This window comes from Eschscholzia californica, unplaced genomic scaffold (genome assembly GCF_041429995.1).
Source record: "Eschscholzia californica isolate CP2 unplaced genomic scaffold, dmEscCali1.0.p SCAF_4, whole genome shotgun sequence".
In the NCBI taxonomy this organism is placed as follows: domain Eukaryota; kingdom Viridiplantae; phylum Streptophyta; class Magnoliopsida; order Ranunculales; family Papaveraceae; genus Eschscholzia; species Eschscholzia californica.
Window position 1 is genome coordinate 56,002,895 of NW_028238461.1, and position 27,479 is coordinate 56,030,373.

The 27,479-nt window shown below is 35.6% G+C and overlaps 1 protein-coding gene and 2 pseudogenes across 3 annotated transcripts; all 3 read right to left on the reverse strand.

The window, feature by feature from the left end:
* Window positions 1-3,536: 3,536 nt before the first annotated feature.
* Window positions 3,537-5,573, reverse strand: LOC147546538 (AT-hook motif nuclear-localized protein 20 pseudogene; annotated as a pseudogene). Its single transcript, XR_015224081.1, has one exon. The product of XR_015224081.1 is annotated as an AT-hook motif nuclear-localized protein 20 pseudogene (transcript).
* Window positions 5,574-11,953: 6,380 nt separating this feature from the next.
* Window positions 11,954-13,913, reverse strand: LOC147546539 (uncharacterized; annotated as a pseudogene). The gene is made up of 3 exons (XR_015223937.1): window positions 13,071-13,913; window positions 12,327-12,881; window positions 11,954-12,237 (listed from the first exon to the last, which is right to left on the reverse strand). The product of XR_015223937.1 is annotated as an uncharacterized LOC147546539 (transcript).
* A 5,259-nt stretch (window positions 13,914-19,172) lies between these two features.
* On the reverse strand, window positions 19,173-20,682 carry LOC147546540 (zinc finger protein 10-like). Its single transcript, XM_086636353.1, has one exon. The coding sequence runs from the start codon at window positions 20,263-20,265 to the stop codon at window positions 19,303-19,305; it is 963 nt and encodes a 320-aa protein (XP_086492479.1). The 5' UTR covers window positions 20,266-20,682; the 3' UTR covers window positions 19,173-19,302.
* Window positions 20,683-27,479: the final 6,797 nt, after the last annotated feature.

Genomic DNA, 27,479 nt, shown 5'->3' on the forward strand with positions numbered 1-27,479 from the left:
TCACATGGATGAGTTAATCTTTTTCCCGTTATATTAAAGTAAGTTTGACCTTCATTTTTAGTGGAATCCGAAGTAAAACTAGCTCATTCAAAAACTATTTATTTATTTGTAGATCGGCGTTGTTTAGTAGATCCATTACGCATAGACCACAAATGACAATTTACAGCTAAATATTCATAATGGGGGCAATTAAGAGTATAAATTCTTAGTGACAGTTTGTTTAAGTCAAACTTGGTGAATTTTAAATTCAAGATTCTATTAACATGTTGTGGATTTTGTGGTTATACAATTTATTCACTTATGGTGTGTTTGGATGTCGGAATTATTTGGATGGCGGAATCATATATCCGCGTATTCATGAACCCAAATAACATTTCTTGGTTTGTTTGGCAACTAATAAGAATCGAAATCCTATGATTTATTATTATTTGAGTATTTTCAAACGCTTCGTTAGAAAAATTATTGAATGAACCTTGTTCTCGAAACTCATTTATTCATTCGAGAACTCTTTATTTTCTTCGTAAATTTTTTTCGAGAAACGTTTTGTTAAACTTTTTTTGTATACATTTTTTTCTCAAAACAAAAAATCCCTATTTTTTCCCCAAAAACCATTTTTATCGGTAACCGAAATTTAATGAAGCCTATTTTTTTTTTTACGAAAACAATTTTTGCCGAAAAACGATTTTTTTTTAAAAAAAAATATTTTTGGTGGAAAAATAATTTTCGAGAAAAAGAATTATTTTTGGGGAAAAAATTAATTTTCGGCAAAAAAATGGTCTTCGGAGAAAAAAATAATTTTCGGCAAAAAAATTATTTTAAAAAAATAATATGTTAGACATAATTATTTTGTAGAAGAACATATTTTTTTTTTTGTTGATTTTTAAGTTTGAAATTTAAGTTTATTAATCCACAATCATATCAAATCCAAGGGGATAGGGTAGGAATTTGGTTAAATACAAATTTTGGAATTAGGAATCCTAAGATTCTTGATAGCCAAACAGACCAAGGATTCATGATTCCTACCAAATCCCACTTTTGATAGAAATCCTACTTAGGAATCCCGCAACTAAACACACCTCTAGACTATGCATATTTTAATTTTATCTTTGGTTTTTATGACCTATTCTCTCACGTGTTCCCCGTGAATTTAGGACATTTAAGCTCTTTAGTCAAAGTTTCTTATGTCTTTTGCGATTTTTTATATCTCAATCGAAGAAAAATCATTTCAGGTAATTCAATTATGCCTGGATTTCAACTTTTTTTCGTTTCACGTCGCAAAAAGTTACCCTAAAAGAATCTATTTATTCAAGCTTCCCAAGGAAATACCATTTTTAGTGTGAGTATGTTGTTGTTATCTGATTTCGTAAAATTAAGAACACTTGCTATAATCAATTTGTTCACATAAAAAGACGAAGAAGAAGAAGAAAACAATATGAGCTCTTTCTCCTCCAATGATCCACTTGTGCTTCTTGGCTGCCAAAACAAAATCCTTTTCAAATCAAATGTGTCTAGAATAAGGGCACTTGCTTTAATTGTCTGCCTTAATTTGTCCAACTACAAAAGTATGATGGAGATGTTTATAAAGATATTCACACGAATGGACAAAAACCTAATTTTGACCCTCATACTCAATTTCCTTCCCACACGACAAGGTCTTTTTTCTTTGGTTGGTCCTACTCCTATTTGTGTATGTCGATCAATATTTGACAACAAATTTTTTCTTTGACTGATTAAATTTCTTATGTCGGCATTAAGCTACCATATGGAAATATAAGGATCACTTGAACCTTTGTCTGACCATCCCAAAAGTGAGGTGGAAAAGGCGAAAAAGAGTGCCCAACTTTTTCTTCTAAAACAACGGCGATACAGTATTCGCCAACTAAAGAATCTCATCGCTCAATGTTTCCCCACCCATCCAAGTTTGATCTGATAAAATCTTCAAATAAATTATAAACAAGAAATCATTTTTTTAAAGTCAAAATCCTGAATTCAGGAGGAATTCAAGAAACTCCCTTATTGGCTATTAGTATCCAAAATTTGTCTTCAATCTGATGGGCTGGTAGGTCCTGTGCACAAAAGCGATTAACACATAATTAGCAGTACTGATTAGAAGAATCTTACAAATAATCTCACAAAAAGATGGAAATTTAGAAATAACCAAAACAAATACCCAACAAAAATGAGTAACAATCAAAAAGCAGAATAAATAAATCAGATCTACTGTTTTGGGTTAATCTGCACTCTAATGGTATTGATTGATTTATAGATGATAAAAGACAAACTCCTATTTGAGAACAAATGCCTAGTAAAAGTCTAAATGCATGATTTAATAGCTTAACCCTAATGGGTATGGTTGAAATTCTAGTTACATTGAGCTTCAATCTTGCCTCTAACAAAAAGCCTCTCATTTTTATGGTGTTGGTGTTATTCTAATCATGAGAACAAAATGGAAAAAAATATCGGAAATATGCATTAGCTAGCATTTGAACATTGTTGAAATGAATTATGTCAGTATATAAATGGTGCATTAGGTCGATCACCAACCAAACTGTCAATAATTTATGTTATTTATCCATGCTTCCTTGAACGATTTGAACAATGATCGACGATGATCCTCACTAAGACTAAAGGTACGAGTTTACAACATGAAGTAATATTATCATAGTTAATCAGAAGGGTTATACATAACAATGGACCACAAAATACTATAAATTAGTGACAGGATTAAACGGCGTGTATGACAATTGGTTTGCTTTGGCTATATCCTATCAAAGATTAGTTAATAGTTACTTAACTTCCTCAGACATTTAATTAAAGATTTATTCATTTGTTCTAACATAAAATATTCGAACACAAATGATAGCAAATTGATATGTAAAGATAATATACATCATCATAATTTTCTACAAAAATAGAAGCATATGACCGAGGGAAAACTGATTAAGTAAAACAAAGAATTCTGATGCATAGTCGTGTAATTACCTAGCAAACAATATATTATATTGAAATCCTTAATCAGGTTTATGTCTCAGACATGGAGCATGCAGTAGCCAATATAAAGATATCACAATATTATAGAGCAAAATGTCTAGGAAACAACAGGTAGATCAGCCAAATGCCCTCAAAGACTATATTATAGATCCCAAACTAACATTGTTGGTCGAATTTTGATTCATCTAGCTAGTTTTGTCATAGTGACATTAATCTAAGTTGGTTATCATTTTTCACCCCCAAATCCCAAACTAAAATTGTTGAAAAGTTTCCACATAACTCTAAGTTCATCCTTATCTAATTTAAGAAAGCATACTCTTGTTTTTTCAAACTTAAATTTATCTAATCTAAGAGAAATAGAACCATTTCTAAAAATAAATCAAATTTATGATAGAAAAACAAAATAAATAATGGCTCACTTACTTGATGGACTTGAGTTTGATCTCCAACTACCAACTTTATAATTCTTTCTTAAAATTTTCCTACAAAATTTGAAAACAAGTTCTTGCACAAACAAAATATTATAGTAGATAAATAAGAAACAATTTATAAGAACAATAAAAAAACATAATTAATTCATAAATCAAAATTCTACATGAACAAAAATCCATAAAACAAAAGCATTAATTCATAAAAATAAAATTAAATCTTAATTAGAAACACATTCATGGTTTCTCTACCTTATTCATCTTCTTCTTCATTCTATTCTCTAGCTAGGGTTTAAAACGATGGAGGTGGACGAGGCGGAGGAACCCAATAGCCATCATGTGGCATTTGACCACCACCACCATTTGATTGAAGATTTGATGGTAAATTATAAAGAGGCATTGAAGATTGTTGTTGATCAAGTAAACCACCACCACCACTATTTTCCAAATTTACCCCTGAAGTTTGAGGTAATTGTGTTGTTCCATCTCCTCCAACTCCAACTGGTTCATCTTCAATAGGCAATCTTTCATAAGTAGCATTAGTAAAAGTTGCAGCAATCACCATTACCGGACCAGAAGCGACTAATTCTCCGACCACACTCCCACCCACTACTTGCCCTTGCCCACCGGCTAAGTAAATGGTTAACCCAGTTGCCACAGGTGGTGATGGAGCTGGCAAGAATGACCCAGACAATGAAAGTATCTCGAATCGTCCGTGGAGGGTAACCACCGCATCTGGTGCAGTTGGTTGCCGGAGAGTGACATTAGTGACGACACCGTTACCACTGAGAATACAAACACCTCTTTGTCTCCGGCGTGCAAAAGTGGATATAGTTTCAGTAATGTCACTACCACTACTGATCTCTAGAACATGACTTCTAAGAGCATTAGGGCTTTCACGAGTGATTATAATTGGTGGTTTAGGTTTGTTTTTCGATCCAGCTGGTCTGCCGCGCGGCCTACGACCACCACTTCCACCGTCGCCTCCGCTGCCTAATTGGTGGTCATTGTTTTGATCATCACCATCTCTGTCGTTATCATCTTCATCTAGGTTATCATTTGTGGCGTTTCCACTACTATTAGTAGTGGTAATCATGAGTTCTTGATTATCTGATCTTCCTGTTGGTCCTCCAAGGCGACCTAAACCACTATGATCATGATGAGTAGTGCTACCATCTTCTTGATGATCAGTAGGGTTTCGAAGATGAAGAGATGGAGTTTGTAAAACCCGATCGAATCCACCCATACCCACATTTTCAGCCCACCACCGATTCGCCATTGGAGCAAATTACAACAAGCGAAAAAGGGGAAGAACTTCTTCTTCTTTCTATCTAGTACTTATAAGTAGTAGTAGAGATTTGGAATTTTAGAGAGAGAGAGAGAAAGAGTGAAACCCAAGTTGTATACTTTTTTTTTTTTCTTGTGATGAGAAATTGAAGTCAAAAAAGGAAAGAAGAAGAAGAAGAAGAATACCTAACTAATAAGGGAATAAAGAAGTAGTAGTAGTAGATCGACCAACAGAACAACTCCAGACTAATATTCTTTGTCTTGAAGTAGTACTAGTAGAGAATAGTTTCTCTTTTTGCATGAAACCCTAATTAACCAATTGGAGTTGAGAATCAATGAATAAGTAACAAATCCCTCTTTGAAATTTGTTGTTGAATGATAAATACTACTACCCAAGTCTTGCCGACCACGCCTAATTTAATATCTCATCAAGAACAGAGATTTCTGTATGAGTAAATCTTTAAACTTCAAGATAGGACTACCCATCTCTCTCTCTCTCTCTATCTACTTGAGCTGGCTATGATTAGTAGAAGAAAGAAGGAGTGCATGCAAGTGTAATTTGAGAGAGAGAGAGGGTTTGCTTTGCTTTGCCTTGCTTAGGTTTACAGATACGGCAAGTACAGATCTAGAATGGAAGTGAAAGAAAGGGGGGAGGTGGTCTAAATTGATCAGTTTCTGGTAACTCGAAACAGCAGAGAACAGAGGGTTGCTGTGGGCTCACGATTAATTGGGAAAAGCTGATAATAATGAGTGAGTACAAGGATGAATGAATCGTCTCAATCGGAATTGGATTTGGATGGGGAGAAAACGCTACAGGAAAAGAACTTCTCATTAAGTAGCACAAATACCACCTTTCACTTTCAACAAAAAAAAAACACCTTTCTCTCTCTCTTCTCTTATACTAGGCAGTAGGGGTAGGATTTTGGCCCGCAAACTCGAAACCCGCCCACGATCGTCCGAGTCCGAAGGGTCTGTGACTGTTTGATGTCTGAATCGGTCCGTACCCGCCCGACCGAAAGAGCTTAGCGGACGAACATGGCCATAGGTCCTTACTCGATGATCCGACTGAACCCGTCCATTTCCGTCCATTTATCCTACCCGTTATACCCGCCCGCCTATATGATTGATTTCAAGCCTTTAGATTTGTAGAGTTAGCTATAACCGTTAGATTCCGAAGAGAAAAAAATATAACCCTAGAAATCATTTTTCTTAATCTTGTCTTCACCTCTCTACTTCTCTAGTCTCTCTCTCCTTCAAAATCTCAATATCTCGTCAGTAACCCAAGAATTCACAATACACCGATCGTAATCCATGAAAAATCTCAATGATTATCTTCTAATTTTTTATTCATTTATTTTTTGAAATTTTAAAGTGGGAGTTTAGAAAGTTGTATTCAGCTACTAAACAGTTTTAATTTCGAATAATTTTTTTTTGTTCATTAGTATCGGTGCCCTACCGACCGCTACCCGGTTTTCCTGACTATCAAAACGATCACGGACGGGCACTTTGTTGAAGAAAAATCTGAAATGTCCACCCGTTGTGTCCAGATGTCCAAGTGGACACTTAGGATTTGTCGTCATTCCGCCCGGACCGGTTGAGTTAGTGTCTGTTTCCCGCCCGTCCGGATCGATTCCCACCCCTACTATGCAATACTAATTTACAAAAGATACCCTAGATAACCCTATCATTTAGACAACCTTGCCTTTTAACTCCCCCAAATCCAGCCTACCAGGCTACCGACATCTCAAACTAACGGGGTAAAACTCAAAAAAGTCTCACTTAATCTTAGGGTTATTTCTCAAATAGCCCACAACTTTATGACCGATTTCCTACCTACCCTCTTACTTTATCAAAAATACCCAGATGACCCCTTTTTGAATTACCGTTATAACATTGTTAACCAGTTACCAACTCTCTCCTCCATCTCATCACCTCTCTCTGCCACCTCATCGTCTTCAACGGCGAAAGTCACCAGCCAGCCAATTTTTCGACCGGCGACTTTCAAACATCAAATTTTTTTAAAAAAATTTCGCTCTCCTCTCTCTCTAAAAATGAAAAATTATTTTTTCTCCTTTGTCTCTCTCTCTAAATACTTCGGCGAAGGGGTTTCCCTTTGCCGGAGCTAGATCTTTCGAGAACAGACCAGAAGGACACGAACATACCACATATCTGTTTGTGAATCACGAACAGACCCGATTCCGGCGAAGGGAACCTTCGCAGGAGTGTTAGAGAGAGACAGGAAGAGAGGGAAAAAATTATGTTTGAAGGTCGCCCATCGGGAAATTGGCCGGCCGACGATCTTTTCCGGTGAAGACGATGAGGTGACAGAGAGAGGTGATGAGATGGAGGAGAGAAGGCGATGACTAGTTAACGGTGTTATAACGGTAACTAAAAAAGAGGGTCATCTGAGTATTTTTGATAAAATAGGGGGCTAGGCAGGAAAACGGTCATAAAATTAGAGGTTATTTGGGGAATAACCCTTGAGATTTGGTGGCACGTCGACAGGTCCAACTATTTTTTTTTTTTATGAAAGGACAGGTCCAACTTGAGATTTGCATCTTAAAAGATGACACTCTAATTGGTATCGGAGATGTTCTAACAATTCGATCCCTCAAAATTTTACTTCTGAGGAGGGGTCAATTCCTATACAATTTTGTTCTAAAATTATATAATTCAGATACATATAAATGTTGAGATTTCGGAACAAATGATTAATAAAATTATTTTATAAAAATGAGAATTATTTCATAAATTTGAATTTTATTTTCATAAAATTTTCCGGAGAAATAAAAAAAAACCTCCACCTCACCTCTCTCTCTCTCCACCTCACCTCTCTCTCTCTCTCTCCACCTCACCTCTCTCTCTCTCTCTGATCTGGTTCACTAGATCAGAGAGAGAGAGGAGATATATATATATATATATTTTTAATTATTTTTTTTAGATAGAGAGATAAAAAAAATATTAAATGGTTGAAGGTCACCGGCCGAAAAATTTTCCGGCCGACGACCTTCGCTGGAGAAGACGATGAGGTGGCAGAGAGAGGTGATGAGATGTAGGAGAGAGAGAGGTGAGGTGGGGGGTTTTTTATTTTTCCCTCTAACAACTTACGAAATTAAATTGTCAACCGAAATTGACCAAGTCTTCACACCCCGGAAACTATTTAGCTTTCCCCAAAGCGCTGGCCTATTTATTAGTGAAACATAAACTCAAAATTGTTTTTGGTTTTTAGTATAGGAAGGTCACTATTTAGTAAAGGCAGTGCGTTAGAAAGGTCAATTTATGTATTTGCTCTTCCTTTACCAAATTAGTTTAAGGAGGGCGTTATAAGGGTCATTTAATGAATAGTGTCCAAATAGAACGACTTAGATAAAAATTAATAATAAATCTAAAATTTGATTCACTTGTAGTTTATCTCACTTAAACAACCAAAACCCTAATATCGTCACTACTATCAACATCACCATTAGTATTAAAGAACTTGCAAAGTTTACCATCACTATAGTCTTAGTTTCGAGCTTCTAATGATGCCTCAAGATCTCATGGATGAGGAACCACCGTTAATGAAGGAGGCAACCTACATCAAGAAAGAAGATTCTTTTAAACGTCGACGTCGACTTAAACGAAATCATCGACTTAAACAAGGACATCGACTTAAACAAGGACATCGACTTAAACGAAGTTATTGACTTGAACAAATACATTTATAATTAAGATAATATGTTTCAGGTAAAGAAATATCATTTTCTTGTCTTTCTCTATGGTTGAACAAACGTTTTAGGGTGTTAGGCCGTTTTTTTTCGTAAAAAAATTTCGGTTGGATCGACTGAAAAAGACAACAAATTTCGGTCGTAACGGCTGAAAAAGATGACAAATTTCGGTTGGGTCGATTGAAAAAGATAACAAATTTCGGCCGGTCCCGTTGATAGTAATAAATTTCGGTTGAGATGGTGGAGGGACCAAAGAATAAATTTGAGATATTTAAAAAAAAATGTTTATCCCTCCCTATTCTAAAAAGAGTGTTCTCCCTATCTAATGCACTACCTTTGCTAAAAAGTACTCTTCCTATACCAAAACCCTTGTTATTACATCATAATGCCAAATTGAGATACCATGGGATCTTTTTATATTAATTATGGGTGTTATCTAATCTCTAATTATCAAGTTTTAGGTGAGTCATTTTAAATGAAGTCAATTTTTATAGAATAATTACCAAGATTAGGATGAGTATTGGCACGTGGTTAGTAACACATATAATTACCCAATTAAGATTGAATAGCTTGAAATCAGGATGAGTGCTAATCTTGATTAAGTGAATGTTTATCTTAAAACATTAATTAGGTTTAGGGGAGGTTAAAATGCATCACATGGTCGCCATGTTTGGTGGATATAGCCAAAGACAGAAGCGTTATGGATGGAGAGTTCAACAGTTGTCTACAATTTTTATTCTTTTTGAAATTTTAGAGATCTTCCTAGTGAGACATTTTATGATTTATTGTTCAGACAATCACGGAACAAAAGATATTATTGTCTTCTTTTCGCATCATACAATATTCAACTCTATATTAGTCCTACCGGGAAGACCATAAACACTCGACTTTAAATACGACTCAACTAATAATATAAACAAGTCAAGCTAAGGCTAAACGAGGTTGATATTGAAATTAACGGTTTAATAATATTAGAATGAAATGAATGATAATGGGAGTTAAGTGATTAGCAATATTAATTACTAATGAAAGATAATGATAATTGGTATGGACGGGTATTTACAGGGTATATCATTCGTCAGGTCCGTTCGGTCCGGTTTTGAAAATCTCTGTCTAATCAGACTCTCAGGCGGGTTATTTTAAAAATCCTAATGCCCAAAATTCATACAAACCCATCTAATCTTTTAGATTTTTCAAGAGTATGAGGTTTTCAATTTCAAAGTACATTTAATATCTAAGAATTCTTATTTTATACATCTTTTTAACCAGTTACACCATATTTTGTTATTTTGGTCGTCACCGTCATACAGCCATCACATCCACAGTCAACTACCACGTCTATATGTAGTAATGTATATTTTCATATATATATATTTTGTCATTTTGGACGTCACCGTCATACAACCATCACATCCACGGTCAACTACCACATCTATATGTAGTAATGTGTATTTTCATGTATTAATAAATACGAAATAACATAGACACAATGTACTATGTATAATCGAGGAAATATATGGAAGACATTATGAAACGGCTTATGTTAGAAAATACTAATAGATCGGATTTAGACTGGATGTCGAATAGCACTTCACAATCCAAACCCTATCTGTTTATTTCGAATACCCTTAAACCCTAACATTATTTTTGTGTCACAAACGGACTCACGTGTCCAGAGGTGTCCTAATTTTTTCGCAAACCTACTTCTGCCTAGAATAAAACTTTGTATGTGAATATCTCGGATGGAAGTGCCAAAATTAAGTAGGACACAAGTAGAAGTAGGGGGTGGGTATTATTATGGAGTAGTAACTTTTCTCTCACAAGGACTAGTAATGAAAAAGTAACATGCAACCCCCCCACTAAAAGTGGGGAAGAAGAAAAAAAAAAGAGTGGGAAACAGCAGGGTCAGTCAGTAATGCTCTCGAGTCCCGACAGATTCTTCGATTATCTCTCCTATCTCTCTCTCTCTATAGACTACTCCATATATATATTACTACCCCATTTTCCCATATAAAAAGACATTAATTAATTTAATACTAGTACTATTTTTTATTATTATTACTATTATTATTCCCAGCCCCAGCCCCAGCCCCAGCCCCAGCCCCAGCCCCACACACAACGGGCAACTTCCATCCATATGATACCAAATCAAATTCGATGCCTTCCCACTGGAACACCATTATTTATTTCCTGCTTCTTACCCTTCACCCTACTACCCACTCAGGTCAGGAGGACCCACCACCAATTAAATCGTCTCCGCCCCCGACCCTTGAATAGACCGCATCCTCCTCCTCTTCTGTCTAATTTTTTTAATCTTCTATAATTTTCTTCTTCCACTTTGTATCTGTTTTTCTTTTTCCATGTAGTGCTTCTGTCAACTTTGAGAGTAGTAGATTCATCCGACGTATCGCCGACTCTATGTTTCTCCAACTGTTTCTACAGGCACCTACTCTTTTCTAACACCTTCTGTAGCATTTTATTTTTCGGTCAATTATAGTAATCGGTGAGGCTTATAAGGCCGGACCAACCTGAGAGTGAACCTTCTTGAGTCGGGCTATTGGCTAGGGTTTAAATAATCTCGTAGTGGGCAAAGCTGGCCCGAAATAAGTTATATCCTAGTCCGAGACGGGACTAGGATCTTTTTGCAAGACTCTGACCCAACTCAGACCAATACCAGCTACTAGACTCAAATTAAAAGAAAAGCTATATATATATTATTTACAAATTCACTCGACAAATATATAATGAAAAATACTGGATTTGTAAATATAAAATTTCAAAATGTATTTAGTACATGTTGAAATGGATATCAATATTTCTGTACAATTCATAGTATACTTTTGGTTATACCTCTAAATTAGAAATAAAATACATTACATATTTTATAAAATTGTATTTTACAATAACTAAAAAAGAAAGACAAATGGATCCTGTTGGCTTTGACCAACCAGGGCTTACTGTTGCGTTGGACTAACCTAGGCCGCCAGACTCAATATCAGGCCCAACCTGCTTCTGGGGTAGTGCCCGCGCTGGCCTAGCCCGTTATTCGTATAGGTCAGACCGTACTAAACAGGTCGGATTTCGCTGGAATCTCAGATTGACCCGGACACATAACCAACACTGCTTGTAATCATTGCCTTTTGGAGCTTATAAAAGTCCTTTCATTTTAACCCAATTATAGGCATCATCCCTGAATGAACTCCACAAATTTTGCCAAATGGGAGTGCCGTTAAAATGTCCCTGTCACTCCCAATTTCTTTTATTTTGGAGTGTACAAGAGTTGGGTCAGGGCACAAATGGCTAGTTGAAAAGTGTCTCCAAAAGTGCCTCTCCCAAGACATATTTTGGGAGAGCACGAGGAAAAGAAGCACCTTTAACACCTTTGGGGCAGTGACTTCCCTTACTAGTCTAGGGGCACCTACTCATGAGAGGCTCACTAGTTTTCACTGGAGAACCCAAATTATTAGACGCGCGACTGACCAGTCGATGGTCGCCTCCATGGCAAGACCTATTATGATGACACTACTTGTTACAATTATCTGTCTCACAATAAAAGGATTCGTTCGTGTTAAGTATAAGAGCGTAAACAAAGAAACAAAATACACTCTATCTCTCACACTTCTTGTAAGGATAAGGGGAACTACATATTTATGGTAAGGAAAGCAAGTGTCGTAGTCACGTGTCACGGTAGTATTGTGGCTCATGAGTTTCTAACGGGGAGTTAGAGATTCCATCTGATAACACCTTCTAATTTTAATCCTCAGCTGTTCTTTCTCATCGTCTGATCCGTCATGCACCACTTCACAACATTGTCTACGCGGCCCCTGCTCCAAACACAACCCTAAATTAATTAATTATATATCCACCACCGTAGGCCTATAAGAACACAAATTTTTAGGGTTGAACTACTAACCTTCTCCCACTCGTTACCTTCCATTTTCGAAGCTGATACTGTAATTGTCTGCACCGCCATTGCGGAAACATTTTCAGGCTTCTCACATTTTGTTTCACTCTCAAATCTCTTGTAAGTTGTTACTGTACTATTATCTTCTCCATTTACTTCAATTATTTTCCCGTCCACCAGGAAATATATTAAAGGAGCTCGGCACCTGTCAAACAAATCCCTAGACCTCGTATTAAAAGTGAATGGACCGTCACTCCAGCTTCGCCACGTCTGAAATGTCCTCAACGGAGTCCACATCTCCTTCGCCGTTAACAAATAAGGATAAATCTGTGAAGTGTATCCCCATGAAACGGATACCGTCCAATTCCGCTTCAAATCGTAACAGAAACTTTGCTGCAGTGCCCGTGCAGGATCCATTTCGTACGCACCAACCAGCAACCTCATCGATTCCAGCTGACTCATATTTGGAAACAAAGACTTCACGTCGTCCAGGTGGTGGAGTGAAACTAACGGCGTCAAAGGGTGCGCCGCTAGTAATCCATACGGATCTCCTCTTATATCAATCTGTATAAATTCACAAATAAAAGCAAGGATATTAATGTCTTTTCATTGCACTGGCAGTCAAAGTAAAAAAAAGAACGGTGCTGACATTTATGCCACGTTTCGTCATTTGGACACGTAATTCAGCCACGTGGTAAACTTTAGCTTTTGAAAAGTGTAAATCCAAACACTTGTTTGGAATACCTCTCCTACCTGATGGAAGCCGACTTCTATAGTTAAGGGCACACCGATCTCAGCCAAACAAGAATGTATCCTCTCATCAGAACCGTAGAGATCTTCGTAACGATCAAGGCAACCATCTAACGTCTCAAAAAGCACTTGGGCAAGAGGGTAACTAATAGCAAAACCACCACCACCGAATGCCATACCATAAGAATGCAACAAATTTTGTTCAATACTCTCTGATATCCCACCGATATAATACATTTCATTATGATCATATTTCGATAAAACGGTAACTAAATTATCAGTGAAAAAAACGGTATCATCATCTCACATTCTCTAAACCCAGTTGGAAACTCTCCAAAACGATTCTAGCGATTCGAGCAGCTGATTTTGAACTTCTCTTTGAAACTTTGTAGGGTGGGGATGTCTTTATCCACGGCTCGTTTGAATCGGGGTTCTCGTCTAACCAAACAAACCCACGAGTTACGTTCTGTTTCCACCATAACTCGTTATATTGCCGACGATTCTTCCACGTTTTTACCGATCCACCGATTCCAAATAGTACATGAGATATGTTGGTTTTCAAATAGTAGTCTTCTTCCTTGGTAGTAGTATTGTATAGTGAACTTTGAGAATTTTGAATGACCCGCGGGTTACAATCAGGGTATTTGAACCACCAACCGAGTTGGCCGGAAAAAGAAGAGAAGATGAAGATCACAATTGAAGCTAAAAGTGTAACTGAGAGACCCAATTTCATGAAGATAGATAGAGAAAAAAAAAATAATCTCCAATTTTTTCCTGTGAAGAAAAGGGATTGAATTTCCAAGTTTTAAATGAGTCTACTCTTGGGTAGTTAATTTCATGGATCTGAGACATTCAGAAGAAGCTGAAATTGGGAAATTTAAATCATACGTAAGTGGTAGATGAAGTGCCTTCAATATCAGTCCTACCCATATAACTTCCTCAACCAACTTTAGAAGTGCCTTTAATATCAGTCCTACCCATATAACTTCCTCAACCAACTTAAATTTTCTCTCATACTACAAGACAACTGACCTTGTGGGCCTTAGTGACATGATAGAGATTAATAAAATTACTACCATTACGGTGTATAGCCCACCCCTTTATTGATATTGGGTTTAGAAAATTATTTGACATGATGGAAAATTTTAAAGGCACTTCTAAAGTTGGTTGGGGAAGTTATATGGGTAGGGCCGATTTTAAACTTATAATTTGCACCAAGTCTTTGTTAGATGAGAAGAGAGAAAAACACGATGTTAGAGTAAGGGGAGAGACATAATGAATGAATGAGAGAGATAAACATACCAACAAGACCAGAGATGTCGTTCGTTCACCTTTTTCCTCATCATCATCATCATCATCTCCTAATGAGTGCTTGTTCTAGCACTCTGCGTGCGGTCAAAGAACTCTAATTTGATGGACTTGTCTAGTCCGTGGGCACTAAGAGAGAAAGTGGGCCTAAATAAATAACATGAGCTTTTATATACACTTTCTTTTAAATTAGACTTGGTCTAGTATACGGACATGCATATTTCCACCCAAACCAAAGTGGAATACAATAAGGAAAAGGGTTTCTCTAACCATCCTCTTTTCCTAGGGTTGCTCAGGCTGCTAATTAACCATCATTGAATCTGTGTGCCGATAAGACTATTGTAGAGGAGTTTTGAGATTAACCACTGATCCATGGGCCATGGCCGACACACTTGGGCCAGTTTGGATGAGAAAAATAACAATTTCCATATAAAAAAATGAAAATTATAAGAGTCTTTGGATTTTGTGAATGTAAATCTCACTAGTCCAAAATATGAGTGAAGAAGGGGTGTGGTGATATTGGTGGCAGAGACCAAAGATAGCATCTCTGACTGGTGTATTTTGTATTTTTGTGAGATAGGGTAATGGCACTTTTCTTAAAGAGACTGAAATCCCATGCAAGTATACCCAACCATATGAGTTGTCAAACAAATAATAAAGAACATAAAAACACCTCAACCTATAATTACTTCAATAATAAGACCTGACCTTTATATACTAGGCGATTGGTAAAGGGAGCTGGAAATTGTTGTTGAGGAGCTATTATGGTTGGGGAGCTTTAAAGATTAGTAAGGGGAGATAAGACTTTTGGATTATTATTTTAAAGACCTTTAATGTTACAGACTTTAAATGTGAAACTCATAATTTGAAGGACTCAAGTGTAATATAGTCAAATATCTCAGAAATAACAAAAAGAAAAACGCTTTCTTCCTCTTTAACTCGTTCTCTCTTCTGAATTCGAATCTCCTAGATATCCCTCTTGCAATCTTTTTCGTTCATCAACTACAAATTTATGGCGACTTCTACCCAAGTATTTTATGAAGAAGACATCAACCAAAATCGAGAAACTATTTTACTTTTTTCTAAATAGAGAATTTTCACAAATAAAGAAACTATTTGATTTTTCCCCTGACCTGGGGGGAAATTTTACAAAAATTTCCCTAGGGAAATTGTTGAACGAACAGAAATAGTTTGCCTCTTTTTGGACAAATTTTTAAAGTTGAAGGAAAAAAGAGAAATAAAATTTAACCGAAAATATTTGTCTTGCGAATTCCTTACATCTTGAGAGATATCTTCATCTATACTAACATTGTTTGATTGGGTTGGTGGTTGTTGGTTTGATTGAAAAATATATTTTTCCTCCATTAAAAAAACAACATCATAAATATCTTGCGATATTGGTAATGGTTGTTTTGTAACTTAAATGTGGAGAAGAAAAGAGAGGTATTGTTGTTGAATTATTTAGGGTTTAAGAAAAAATATGAAAGAAAAGAAAAATTACTAGTATTACAATTTTTTAATTGTAACTATTTTTTTTAATCCCTCTCCATTTCATTATTTAATTTCAAATCCGAAAAAATAGCTCCTAATACTAAATTGGTATGGGGAGCTGTAGTACAAAAAACTGGCTTTGTACTACAGCTCCCCAACAACAATTTCCAGGTCCCCTTACCAATCGCCATATAATATGAGCCCTCATGCTATGCCCGTCAAGTAATGTGGCTTACTTTCTCTCACTAGATCTGAACCGTCCAAATACCCCAGCCGGGATAGTTATCGGCAATAGCATCATTTTGGATATAATGTGGAGTGTGTGCACAAGTAGGGTGGCCACGTACCTGACCGGGATTGGGATGTGATCGTGGTCGAGCATTCTGTTAGGACTGAAGTAGCATTAGAGGGAGGTTATTGGCAAGTTATATCAAGAGACAAATTGTCTACCACTCTCAATCCATCTATACCACAAACTTTTTATACGATAAGGAACGCCTGAGGGTTGTTCGTGATACTACGTACGACCCACACTCCTCTACCATCTCATACGATATGGGTTACTTTCGATTTAAACCCAAGGAAGATTCATGTGGTAAGGTTGTATATATGGTTGCACGACACAAAGTATTTTCTATTTATAATATGTATATAGGGAGTGAGGGGGATTCATGGAATCTGCATCTAGAGATCAACAGAGGCCGACAAATCAGCTTTTAGTTGGATGACTGGACGGGCAGAGGGTAGAGGGTCTTTCAAGTCTAGGTTTCCTACTTTGAAGAGAGCTACGAAGAAGAAATTTGCATCTATAGAGGATAATTTGGGTGGTGCTTTCTCAAGGACTCATGAAATCTTCATTTTTCTCGTCCAATTAGAACATCGGAGATTGATTCCCTTACTGCTCTCCTTGAGTCTACAAAGGAAGCTTCATCTTCCCTAAATTCCTCGATTGACTCATGTAAGTGGCTTCCTTCGAACCATGGTTTCTCAGTCAAATCTTTGTACTTAGAGCTAGACCATCAAGTTGCATCCTCACGACAACCACTTCCAGATTGGATTTGGAACAAAAGTATTCCTTCGAAAGTCTCTTTTCTTCTCTGGGCTATCATCCATAAAGCTGCTCCAACCATGGACAAGGTGATTCGAAGAGACTTTATAACTCTAAACAGACGCTCTCTGTATAAGTCCAATTGTGAATTATCTGATCACCTATTTCTTAATTTCCCCTTTACTTCTAAAATTTGGCAAGCTTTAATCCTCTCTCATCATACAAACAGTAGCACTCAATCAATCTCCAACCTCTTGATAGAATGAAAACCATAGAAAGTCCTTCCTCCATCTTTGTACCCCACCGACGATCACGTGGGTCATATGGTTAGAGCGTAACAATAGAGTTATGGAGATAGGAAATGACAGATAAGCTACCCGGGATAATATCATCACTCAAGCTAAGAGCTTAATTCACTATTGGGCAACCAATCAACTATCGAGCAAGTCGATCCCTTTTAGCCAATACATCCCGAATTTGGATGCTTTATATAGGCTATAAGCCTCTTGTAACTATTTTTTTTTTGTCTTTTGTGTTTGTAATGGATGGTTAGCCATCTAGGCTTCTACAGTTGTGTTGTATTAATTTTTCGAGGGGGTGAGAGAGAGAGAAACAAGATATGGGTGATCAAATTCCCCAAAGTTCTTTAAATATAAAGAAAAGTACAATAACCGGACAATATAGCAAGAGAATAATAAGCTCTCTCCTCATTCCCCTAACTCAATCGTATATCTAGCTCTTAATTCAACAAGGATGCCCATGTGCTCTTCTTCTGTTCACTGCCCTCCTCTTACACAAAACTCACTGATGACTGATCCCTCTCTCTCTCTCTCTCTCTCTAAGTTAATAATTATTGTGAAGGGAAGAAAGCTAATGCAAATAAAAAATAAGACAAAAAAAAAAAACACAAAAATGCTCACTAAACTCATTCTCACACACAAATGTGAAACCTCATTTTCATTTCTCTATGACTCTATATCTCTCAACTGTGTGAATGAATACTTCTTAGATCAAATTAGAAGTCTCCATTTTTCTCTCCAAACCCCTAGGTTACCTTCAAAAATAGAAAACTTTAAAGGCAGCTAGCTACCTTTAAAATGTCTTAATCATCTTTAGAACAATCTTTTCCCATCTTTATTTAGAAACTATTTGTTGGGTTTTACTTAAATTCCCTCTGTTCATACCACCAGTCCCATTAATATAAGAGATTTGCACACTACACAAACACTCTCTCTCTCTCTCTCTTTCTCATTCTAAAAGATAAAAGAAAGAAACCTAGCTAGCTAGCTATAAGTCAAACATGTATGACGTTTCATGATCAATTTTGTTTTCCTAATAAAGAAGAGTAAAACAAAACAGAAAGATCGCCATATATGCAGCATGAATTCAAGCATAGAGGGGAACTGAACCTCCTTCACTCAACATCTATATATATCTAAAACTAGGGTTAGGGTTTTAAATTTTTAATTAGTCAAGAGGCGTCATATTGATAATCTATTAGATACAGAGGAAAGAAACAAAAAAGGTGGTAGGGTAGAGTGAGTAAAGTAGTCTATGATGATAATATTCTGTTTGTGATTTAAAAAAAAATGTTTGGAATAAAAAAATAGAATGATTCCATGGAGTTGGTGGTGATTTTTTTGGAAGATCAGAAAAAGTGAACAAACAGAACACAAGCTATTGTATTCTTCTGGTCTCTCATCTGATCATCTGTATTGGTTTTGATGATAATAATAATAATATATACTTAGAATTCTTTTAGAATTAAAATGGAATCTTTAATCCCTCTCTCTCTCTCTCTCTCTATCTCTTGTTACTGATGGAATGTTAGTGATGAGCACCATGTTCCATGCATGCAGTTTCAGTTTCAGTCAGTAATTTCACCCCCCTTTCTCTCTCTCTATAACTTAACCTTTCTTGGGTTTTTTTTTCTTATTGCAGTTTATTACACTAGCTAGAAAGAAAGAAATAAGTTGCTTCACGTGTTCTGACTTCATAGCTAGAGCTAACTAGTAGTACTACATCCATATATCCATAAGTGAAACCTTAACCCTAGCTTCATGGGGAACCACACTATCTGTTTGTCTAGGTTTTTAACTACTTGTACTAGTTCATTTCTTCATCAATTCAATATACCAATACAATAGTATATCCCTTTCTATCTTGTAGTCATATACTACTAATTAAAACTTAATTTGTTAAGACTAGTACAAAACCCAAACTTGAAAACCCTAATAATTAATGAAAGATCAAGCAGGTGCAAAGGGAGGACTACTTGTGCTCATGCTTAGATCAAAACAAAATGAACAAGAGAAGAAAGACAATCTTGTAAGAAACATAAAATATAAACTAGGAGTAGTTTGTAACATGATATTTTTGTAAATTTGTTCAGTTAAGCATGTGGTTTCTGCAATTATACTTCACCTTATTAGGTTGATGATCACCAAGTCTGAGTTCAAGATCTAACTCCTCTTCCTGATCACAGCTTTCCTTAAGTACTTCGAGTTTCGATTCTAGACAAGGTATGGGTTTAAGGAAGAAAGGCAAGTACGATGATGGTTCATCGATAATCCTCCTCCTCTTCCTAGTAGTACCAATGGACTCCTCACCATCAATATCAAAAGACGATCCCACTGTTTGACTTCGTTTCGGCATAACAAAGTTCAAAGTCAAAGCCGAGTTAGGCTTAACATAATCTTCTGTACCACTTATCGATCCATTGTTCGAGTACTTGACCTCCTTCTCCTTGTCGGACTCTGAATCGGTCAAAATGAGAAGTCTGGCAGATATGGAGTTCGATCGTGAATTAGACAAGAGTTGTCTCTTTTGGGTTTCATGGTGAACAATATTTGATGAACTATAGGTATTGGGGGGTTGTTTCATGCAAATATCTTGGGTTGATGATGATGAAAGAAAACTAGGTTTTGAGTTAGTTACATCTCCTTTGTTATAAACAAAAGTGCAAAGTTGGGATGGATTTTCATGAATACCTAACAAACTGGGCTGAATATCATTTAGATCATGGGTAGGATGATGATGAAGAGTACTACTAGTTTCATTCTCATTAGGAGAAGTAGGAGAAGATGATTGCTTGAGCCTTGCTCTATCCCTTCTATGAACATTCATATGACCACCTAGGGCTTGTGCTGACCTAAATTCCCTTCTACAAAAACTACAAGAATAAGATCTTGGAGGCCAAACACACCCACCAAGAAGTCCAGCTGAATCTTCTGCAAAAGCTTGTTCTTCCCACGATTCGTTGTATGTTGCCGTTGTGGCATGAACATGAGATGTCTTTTGATGATCACTGAGTTTGCTTCTTGCCCACATCCAATAACTAGTTTGCTCCATATTCTATATAATTGGGATATACCTAGCTAGCTAGATAATAAAAACTTGTAGTTAGGTTAAGTTTATGAAGATGAACTAGTTTGGTGGAAGAAGAAGAAGAAGAGCATATGATGATCTAAATATATCCAAGATGGGGAGACATGAAAGCTACATGAATCTAGATAAAGAGAGAGAGAGAGAGAGAGAAGAAGGAAAAGTTTCTTGCTAACTGTGGTTGTTGTTTGGATTGGAAGGTGAAGTGTTTGGTTGCTAATTTGGCTTCTTTAATAGAGGGCTATTCATTCCTCATCAATTATGTTTTAGGTTTTCCTTTTTTTGCTTGTTTCTGCCAGGCTCCACAACTGCTCAACTTAATTTCATGCCAGTTTTTCATGGGGGCACAAGTAGAATTTTTCAACATTAATGGCAGCATCCATATTGCTCAAATGTTGTATTGTTATTCATTTACATATTCTGACCATCTCCTAACCCTAAAAGACTAATTAAAAAGAATGGTCAATTAGTCTACTACTACTAGTTGGTATACACTAAATTGTATTTTTTCAAAGGAAAATAACACTATACCCGTCGATCTCCCGGTTGGATTCTGGTCGGTTGACGTGATCCGACAAGATTTAGTGAACTTTCTCCCTCTAGATCTTGAATGGCCATGTCACTAAACCGGAATTCAGCCAGGAAATGGGTCAGACATGGCCTCACGACTGTTAATCAAAACTCGTAAACTGCAACATTTATCTAATAAATTTAGTATTTTTTTTCTTCAAGATGATATATGCATTAAAGAAGTCCTTGATCATAAGAGCATCTCCAATGCAAAACTCAAAAAAAATCTCTATTCATCCTAAATGTCAAGTTCCACTTGAGATTCTCATTTTTAGATGGCGAAAATAAAGATCCTCGATTTTTTGTCTCCAGTGCAAAATTCTAATAGGAGTGCTAGAATCATAAAAGATTTGGACAAAAGAAGTTACCCAGTTGATGTGGCGGTTGTGATATTTCACATCTCTACGGTCCAGATTTAATCAAATTTTCAAACCACAACCGCCGCATCAGCTGGACAACTTCTTTTATTAAAATCTTTTGTGATTTTAGCATTTCCCAAATTCTAAACTTATTTACTTATGTAGCGTAGTTATTTTTGTAAGTAAATAATTAGTTATTTAGAAAATATAGAAAACTCGATTCTATTGGTTAAAAATCAAATATTAATGAGTTAGACAATTAGATATATCTAGAGTAGACACTCTATAAATAGTGTGTTCTCTTGAGATATCTTTATTTCACCATCGACACGTCATCTTAGAGATCCAAATAGAGTGTTGCACTGGAGATTAAAAACTCTAAAAATCATATGTGACACTCAGAATTTTCAAGATTAACTGTTGCATTGGAGATGCTGTAAGCCAAAATAAATCCTCGATCATCTAAAGTGCACACCTACACATTATATATGCACATTTTTTTTAATAAAATGGTAAACGGAGAACTCTTGATCAACTCATTCTTCGTATTGTCTAAGAGTTACTACATTACTTTTGGCGAACAATTGGATACAGATAACCAAGACTCTTTTGTTTTGTAGATTTGATTTCGAAATGGGATGTCATTGTGTTCTCCACATAAAATTAATACTGAAACATTTTCTTTTCTAATGCCGCTTTGTAAATTAAATTTGCTTCCTAATAATAACTAGAATGTCACGAAGACATTTTCTTTATCATTATATACACCTTACCTGCTCTAAATCTTTGTCGTCTTTCTAAATCCCTAAAACTCTTATTTTGAAGAACTCATGAAGAAAAAAAGGTTAAATTAAGATGAGATTTGTTGAGTGGTGGTTTATTGCAGGATAAGAAATGGCCGTGTGTGAATGGATCCAAATTCAATACTGTGCTGACATGTCTATATATACCACATTTATACAGCATGCTGAGTTGCTGACTCAGCCTGATGTCATCAATCAACTTAACACATATTTTTGCTTCCTGCATATAACTCCATGGTCCTATGCATGTGAGATTTTGTGTGAACATCTTGAAAGCACTTGTATATAATCACAATTGAAAGTGTTTTAAATATGAGTAGATATAAAATTTAGTTTGCAGGCCGAAAAACTATTTTTAAAATTGAGATATTTTGCCCAACAGGTTTTGTTCATGTTGGTTCTAGTATAATTATGGAGATCATCAATGTGAAAGTATCTATCTATTTTGAGAGTTAAAAAGTCAGTGGGCGGTGAAATAGTAAGGTTAGGGTTACTGGTAAGCTGTATAAATTGATTCCAAGAGATATCTGTGTAACTTGTTTTTCAATCGTATTGAAAATCATCGCACTATTATTCATCGTGGAACGGGTCTCATCAACCGTACTCCGTAAATCACTTGTATTTTGTGTGATTATTTATTTGTGCATAGAATTCTAGCTTGGTGGTTAAGTATCAAAATCGAGAAGAAGCAGATTTTGATACTTGTATTATTCAACATAATTTATTAGCAAAAACAAATATAATATCGTCGTAAGTGTCAGTTATTATGGTCTACATGGCTGGTTAGTCAATAGATCAAGTAGAAAAATAGAACAATTTTACATTGAAATTGTTTTCAAGGATTAAAAATTACTATAGCCAAACACAACCTTAGGTGCCCTAAAATTTAATTTTTTGTTAACCTTAGTTCTTAGAGCACGTTATTGAGTCATAAAACATTGAAGCGTGTTAAAATACTTGAAGACAACTAGATCCATATGCTAAGGGTTGGACTGTCTTGACTTCTGTAAATCCTGTCTCACTGAAAATTAAGACTAATTAATCTATTGTTTTATGATCCCAATATTGTTAATTTAGAGCATCTTAATATATACTACTATGTGATTTAGTACTAGTATATGTTTCTTAAAATAAGCACTTTTGTGATCAAACATTGTTTATCTCTTCAAGGATTCACAATCTTACATGAATCTAACCAAATTAGTCTAATTGGTAAACCTTTTCTAATTTTAATTACAGAACTAGTATTTGATATTTTCAAACGTTAAATGTTGACGTTTAGGCATAAAAAATTTTAAATTGAAAAATATTTTCCAAGACTAACTAGGCCACTATCTTATTAATAGAGGCTTATTTATTTATATATATAATTTTGGTTTCAAAACCAAGTTACTTAATTATATTTTGATGAGTCAATCAAGGCATTTTATGTCTTGTTTTTTAGAAGAAAAATACAATCTAAGTACGACACTTTTTAAAAATTGATTGCTATACCTATACTTAATATTTTAAGTGTATTTTACTAATAATTTTCTCATTTTAAAACAATATATTTTGTCATTTAGATTCCATATTAATAATAATTAATGGGGTGGTTAAGTGATGGGTCCAAACATATCTCCCAGTCAAACAAACACATCGATGACTCAGGAAAAACCCAAGTAGCTCGAACAGTTATTATCAAGTAAATATATAGTAATAGGTTTAGTATAATTTCAACAACAAAAAAAGTTTAGTATAATATAATTAAAGTTAATTAATTGAAGATTTTATTGGTGGCTATATCTAGAATTCCACTAGTGAGTTAGTGTTTTTAGTAGTTTAAAACTTTGAATATATAATCAATGGACTAAGATTTAGTTATTTTGATTGCATACCCGATAAATACTACATTGCGATACATTTTTTTTTTCAAAATTGTCTCCAATGGTCATTACAATGGTATTGATACATCAATAAGATGTGAGAAACAAAATAACTGCCAAATTCAAATCTTTTCAAGAACGGACTTAAAATCCAACTAAACTACCGCCTAAGAGGGTGTTTGATTTTTTAGCACTTGTAAGTGCTACCACTTACTAAGTGATAATCACTTAGTAAGTGACATCACTTGCAAGTGTTGTGGCGTTTGTTTTCCATTACTTCTAAGTGCTTGATTTTTGTTTTTATATTAATTCTAAATGTCATAAAAATGAGAAATTGTCTATTTTGACCTTAAAGTATTTACATATTAGTATTTCATACTAATTCATTGTGTTCCCGAGTTTAGATACAAGAGAATTACGGTTTATGAATACTTTGTGTTGAAAATATTAACCTCAAATAATTAAAAAGTATGAAGGAGAAAGAACTTACGTTGCATCATGGAATTTGGGTGGTTTCATGACTAATGAAGAAAGAGACGTGAAATTTTTTTAAGAGAAGCTTAGGTGAAGGATGAGTGAGAAGGAAAAGTGTCATCCCTAAAGTCATAAAAAGATTTTTTTTACTTATCAATTATTTGAGATTTTCTTTTGGGTTATAATCATATTGGTAATTATTATATTCGGAGAAGGATAAAAATGTCTTTTTTAGCACTTACTTTGACCCCGCTTACAAGTGATATTCACTTATTAAGTGAAAAAACAAACGGCCTAAAATTGCCGGCCCACACTTATTAAGTGAAAATCACTTATTAAGTGCAAAAATCAAACACCCTCTAAGTTTAAATAAAGTATTTTATTTATATTCTTAATAATCTAAGTTCAATAAGGGATGGAGTACATGCACTAACAAGTGAACTATCAGTTGTTGCCTTGGTGGCATAAGGTCAAGTGGGGCTCACATAGAATTTTCCAATAGCTTTTCCGGAGGCGCCTATACTGATGCCAAAGGCGCCATTTCCACCTGAACTCCCTTGTAGCAAGGCGCTGGTAGCGAAATGAGTGGATGGTCGCCCTTAGAAGTTCCCCTCAGATGTCCCGTTGGGCCTATATCTTCCCTTAGATACCCCTTGGGCCTAGCCCCGGAGTTCAATGCTGGGCTATCAAGACCTAGTCCAATCCGAGTCCTGAAGACGATTGGGCCGTCTAGCCAGCTCGTTTATGAGAAAATCTAACAAGTTGAGGGAAGATGAAGAACATACAAACAAAAAAATAATAATCTGGCACACGTATTTATATATAAGGCATTAGAGACCAGAACTTGTACGAAAATCGATTTCTTGTACAAATGCTGCATTTATTTCCATAATACTCCTTAATCAATTAACCAAAAAATTAACTGAGATGCATTACTATAAATGTGATACAACTAGTTATAATACGCCCAAAACCATTAATTGCGTAATTTGCTTGCTACGGAAGCAGACAACGGTACCGAGTGTCTTATGACATGATTATAAGTAGTAAGAATGTAAGATACGTGATGCCCCCATATTTTCATTTAGTGTTTGAGTGGGCGGTTATCAAGCTTATCAAATCTATGATGTATCAAGTGTCAAATGTAACGACATACGTAGATCGTAGTCGACTTCCAAAAAAAAAAAAGCATTGGATTATACAACTGAAGATTATTCTAATGTCATGGCTACCCCTACTACCACATTCGATTCTGCTTGCCATTTCTCACAATTAGCCCACCCACTCTTAAAATCATCTGGGTTTGGAAGCATTGTCTTCATCTCCTCTGTTGCTGGAGTTGTTGCCATACCTTCGCTTTCTCATTATGCATCTTTAAAAGGTAAAGTTTGTCGAAAAGATATCAATTACAAAGATACAGAATTGGAAATCTCAATTGAATTGTCAGCGTGCCTCAAATCCTTGACCTCTAAGGTGGCAGACTAAACCTTTTACCACTCCAACAAAGGGTTGTTGGCAAATGGGCCAAAGACAAGATTCATGTCAACAGTGTCGTTCCAGGGTCATCAGAACTCCGCTTGCAGAACGTGTAATTTTTTTTATTCTAAATCTAACTCGTATGTATATGACATGTTTTACTGAAGAGTACAATAGTCATTACAGAAAATTTCTGACAGTACTCTTAATTCATACTTAACTTATAGCTTACTCAATTGGATTTAAAAACAAGTTGAATCAGACATTTTAGACCAAAAAAACATTCAGAAACCAGGGAGAGTTGAACAACGCATATCTTCATTGAAGAAATTAAATACCACCTAAATTAAAGATTATTTTTCATAATAGAATATTTCAATTTTTTCCATATCTTTGAAATATAACTTCAAATGTATTGACATAAACTCAAAAAGTCCTGGAGGCCTCGGGTTCGAATCCTAGAAGGTAGAATTTTTGGTTATTTGAATTGAGATTATTAAAGTATAAATAATGTAGTTGGGCTTTAAGCGATAGTTTAGTTGGGCTTTAAGTCATAGTTTAGTTGGGCTATAGGCCCGGTCTTGTAAGAGTTTGGGTGGGCGGTTATCGAGCTTATCACATCCTTGATACGTATCAATGCCAATATCTAAGGGCGTGCCTGTACATGTCCTATAAATAGTATATCGTGATCCTTAGCTTTGGGGAATTTTATTTGACCTAAGATCAAGGTGTGCCTGTAGCGTTTACACTTAGCTTTTCGCCTCCTTTTCCATTACACTTATTTCTTGGTGAGAAAAATCTAAGAGCACGTACTCTAGTACTCTAGCACGGTTATAGAGAAATGGCCCACTTTAACTTCCCTGGGCCTAGTACAGACCAATGCTGGGCTATCCTGATAACCACACCTATTGGGCCTAGCAATCCAAGTCTTGGAGGTGTATGTGCCATTAGCCAGCTCCATGATTCTTAATGAGAGTGACTCTTCAAGGCCATTTCTACCATTTTATTTGTTGATATTTTAGACAAGACATTAAAAATTTAAAATATGGTAAAATAGTACTCTTCGGTAAACAAGGTAGGCCAAGGATGAATATATCTCCCAATTTAGTTAGTTATATAGGCTATTAGGGTCCACAACTTTTACGAAATACCAATTTCTTGTACGGGAGTGCAACAATGACAATCAAAACTCCGGGTAAATTTTAATTTAAAATGGGCGAAAGACATGATTCGTGTCAACAGTATTGTTCCAGGGGGTCATCAAAACCCCGGGTAATTTTTTTTTTCTGAATATGACATGTTTTGGTTGGGAGTACAATAGTCATTTCCGGATATTTCAGATAGTACTCTTACTTACGACTTATGTTATAGTTGAAGCAATTGGTCTCAAAATCGACTTTTTTTTTTTTTTTTTTGTTGAACTGTCTCAAAATCGACTTGAATCAGAAACAATAATCAGATAAAAAGAACAAGCCAATATTCTTAAATCAATAGAAGCCAGACAAGAACTTCAAATTGTAAACCACAACATCATTGTACTTTATTTGGTTTCTCAGCATCTGCTAGAAAATGGAGCTGCTGAAGAAAGAGTGATCTCTACAACTCCAGTTAGGTTTGTTGGAGAACCAGACGAC

What these genes read in the sequence shown, in the direction of transcription:
- LOC147546540 (XM_086636353.1), bottom strand. Translation starts at nt 20,265, where the DNA reads ATGGAGCAAACTAGTTATTGGATGTGGGCAAGAAGCAAACTCAGTGAT.